The sequence below is a fragment of the Papaver somniferum genome, chromosome 9 (genome assembly GCF_003573695.1).
Source record: "Papaver somniferum cultivar HN1 chromosome 9, ASM357369v1, whole genome shotgun sequence".
NCBI classification, from domain to species: Eukaryota; Viridiplantae; Streptophyta; class Magnoliopsida; order Ranunculales; family Papaveraceae; genus Papaver; species Papaver somniferum.
In genome coordinates this window covers 162492774-162495457 of record NC_039366.1, presented here as the reverse complement: position 1 = coordinate 162495457, position 2684 = coordinate 162492774, and the positions used below count along the sequence as shown (strand labels likewise).

At 39.2% G+C, this 2684-nt stretch overlaps 1 protein-coding gene across 1 annotated transcript; it reads left to right on the top strand.

The window, feature by feature from the left end:
- Positions 1-311: 311 nt before the first annotated feature.
- LOC113313710 (glycerol-3-phosphate acyltransferase 5-like) lies at positions 312-2323 on the top strand. The gene is made up of 2 exons (XM_026562508.1): positions 312-1098; positions 1210-2323. Exons 1-2 carry the CDS (start codon positions 499-501, stop codon positions 2116-2118), a joined length of 1509 nt encoding a protein of 502 aa, XP_026418293.1. The 5' UTR covers positions 312-498; the 3' UTR covers positions 2119-2323.
- The last annotated feature ends 361 nt before the right edge of the window (positions 2324-2684 follow it).

Below are 2684 nucleotides of genomic sequence, written 5' to 3'. Positions count from 1 at the left end.
TGCATTCACAATAGTACCAACTTTGTAATAAAATTAATCCAATTTTTACAAAGTCCAGGCGTCCAGCATTGCTGGACATAAAAGATTTTAGGTGGATACGTGGAGATATACATTAATGGTTGCATGAAAACACACGAAGTAGTTGAAGTTAAGTGAGCAAATTTTTCATCATGTTTATATTGGTCCAACCTCAGTCTCGTGTGCTACAAGATGAAGCAAGTAAAACCCTAGATCAACTAAGAATACTAAAAAAATGACACTATATATAATAGTTGTTGTCAACAGATAAACCACCAATACTACTTCTTCACTTCAGTGGAATTTTAAGAAAGGAAAAAAACTTGCTAAGTTAAGCAGATAACCATATAACCCCTACTTTCATTTCATTAGATTAGCATATTAAACTTAGTTTCAAAAAAGAAAAGAACAAGTAGAACAATTACTCTTTTTGCAGATTCCAGAAACAACGGTTGCACATACACCAATTAAGAACAGAAGATGGATGCTAGACAAAACGAAGAACACAGGCGCCAACTAGAGCTGTCATCATCATCAGTTGTATCAGAACTCGAAGGCACGCTATTGAAGGATATAGATCCTTTCTCATACTTCATGCTACTAGCATTTGAAGGGTCTGGTTTGATTCGGTTCGCTCTATTATTACTTGTATGGCCTGTGATTCAACTGCTAAATTTGCTTGGGATGAATGATGCTGGTCTCAAGTTAAGCATATTTATGGCAACTGCGGGAGTTCGAGAGACGGAGATTGAGTCAGTTGCTAGAGCAGTGTTACCTAAGTTTTATATGGATGATATAGATATGAATGCTTGGAGAATTTTTAGTTCCTGTGATACGAGAGTTGTAGTGACTAGAAGTCCTCGGATTATGGTGGAGCGATTTGTGAAAGAGCATTTACGTGCTGATGAAGTGATTGGGGGCGAGCTTGTGATCAATAGATTTGGATATGCAACTGGATTCATTCGAAATGATATTGGCTCAGTTACTAATCGTGTTCAGGCCTGGTTCAAGGGAGAACGTCCTGATTTAGGGTTAGGACAATCTCCTGCACCTGGTCTCTCCTTTCTATCTTTGTGCCAGGTGAGTGAATGTTTTGATATATTTATAACAATTTCGGGATCCATGATTGTCTCAGATGCATCCTTGCATGCACAAGTTATTTAAAATATTAACATTCTCAACTGTGTACAGGAACAAAAGCAGCCACCATTTATCAACAACCAAAAGAATGATGATCATCAACTCATCCGACCGCTACCAGTCATTTTCCATGATGGTCGTCTTGTCAAACGCCCGACACCATCAATGGCGCTCCTAATCATCTTATGGTTTCCAATAGGAATTATACTGGCTGTAACACGTCTTGCCCTTGGAGCAATACTACCGATGTCTGTTATCCCTTACACTAGCCACATATTCGGTGCTTCTGTCGTGGTTAAAGGTAAACCACCACCACCACCATCAAATTCCAACGACGGTGTTCTATTCGTATGTACCCACCGGACGTTAATGGACCCTGTCATCCTATCTGTTGTTCTCCAGCGCAAAGTTCCTGCACTGACATACTCCATTTCCCGCCTATCAGAAATCCTATCCCCAATACCAACTATCCGGTTAACTAGAGTTCGTCATGTCGATGCTGAAAAGATAAAGAGTATACTAACCAAAGGTGACCTTGTTGTGTGTCCTGAAGGAACCACATGTCGAGAACCATTTCTTTTGAGGTTTAGCGCACTTTTCGCTGAGTTAACGGACCGGATTGTACCGGTTGCAATGAACTACAGGGTTGGGTTCTTTCATGCAACAACGGCTAGGGGTTGGAAAGGACTGGATCCAATTTTCTTCTTTATGAATCCAAGGCCCGTTTATGAGGTCACTTTCTTGAACCAGTTGCCAGCAGAGGCAACTTGCTCGGCCGGCAAGAATCCTCACGATGTTGCAAATTATGTGCAGAGGATTTTGGCTGCAACACTAGGATTTGAGTGTACAAATTTCACCAGGAAGGATAAGTATAGAGTTCTTGCTGGGAACGATGGGATCGCATCGTACACTTCGTGCCTTGGTTATTTGAAAAAGCTATTGAAAGCTTCTAAGTCGTGAAACACACTTGTATTGTTCAGGTTTTTCTTCATTGGTTTTTCATCAGTGGTGTTTAGTTTGTTTCTTAACCTTCTAAAATATGATGCATTTTTCTCAAGTGTAATATGTAGATTTGCTGGTGTAATTTTTTAGTATATGTGTTCCTCTCTTGATAATGTTAATTGTATCATTTGTTCTGAAAATAGTAATCAGAGTTGGTGACTTATTTCTGATTTACAGTTAGGTTGTATAAAAATAGTGCCAGCTTCTTTTTGTTGTTCAGATTGCTGTGGTGTACAAAATAACCCAATTTTATTTGGGTCTGTAGAAGTATGGGCCGTTTAAATACTCCACGCTTACCTTGGAGTTTGAAACACTGTCCAATCTGAAGCAAATAGGTGACCACCGACTGTGATTTAGATGTGGAGAGTATTTTTACGCTGTGTTCCTTATATGTACTGATATCCATAGGGGAAACCAGTCTGGCACTGGGTTTTTGTTTTATCAATACAAGTATTTATCCATGTGCCATGTTCACCTACTACACTCAATTTACAAAAAAAAAAAAAAAATAAAAAAAGGGAAAA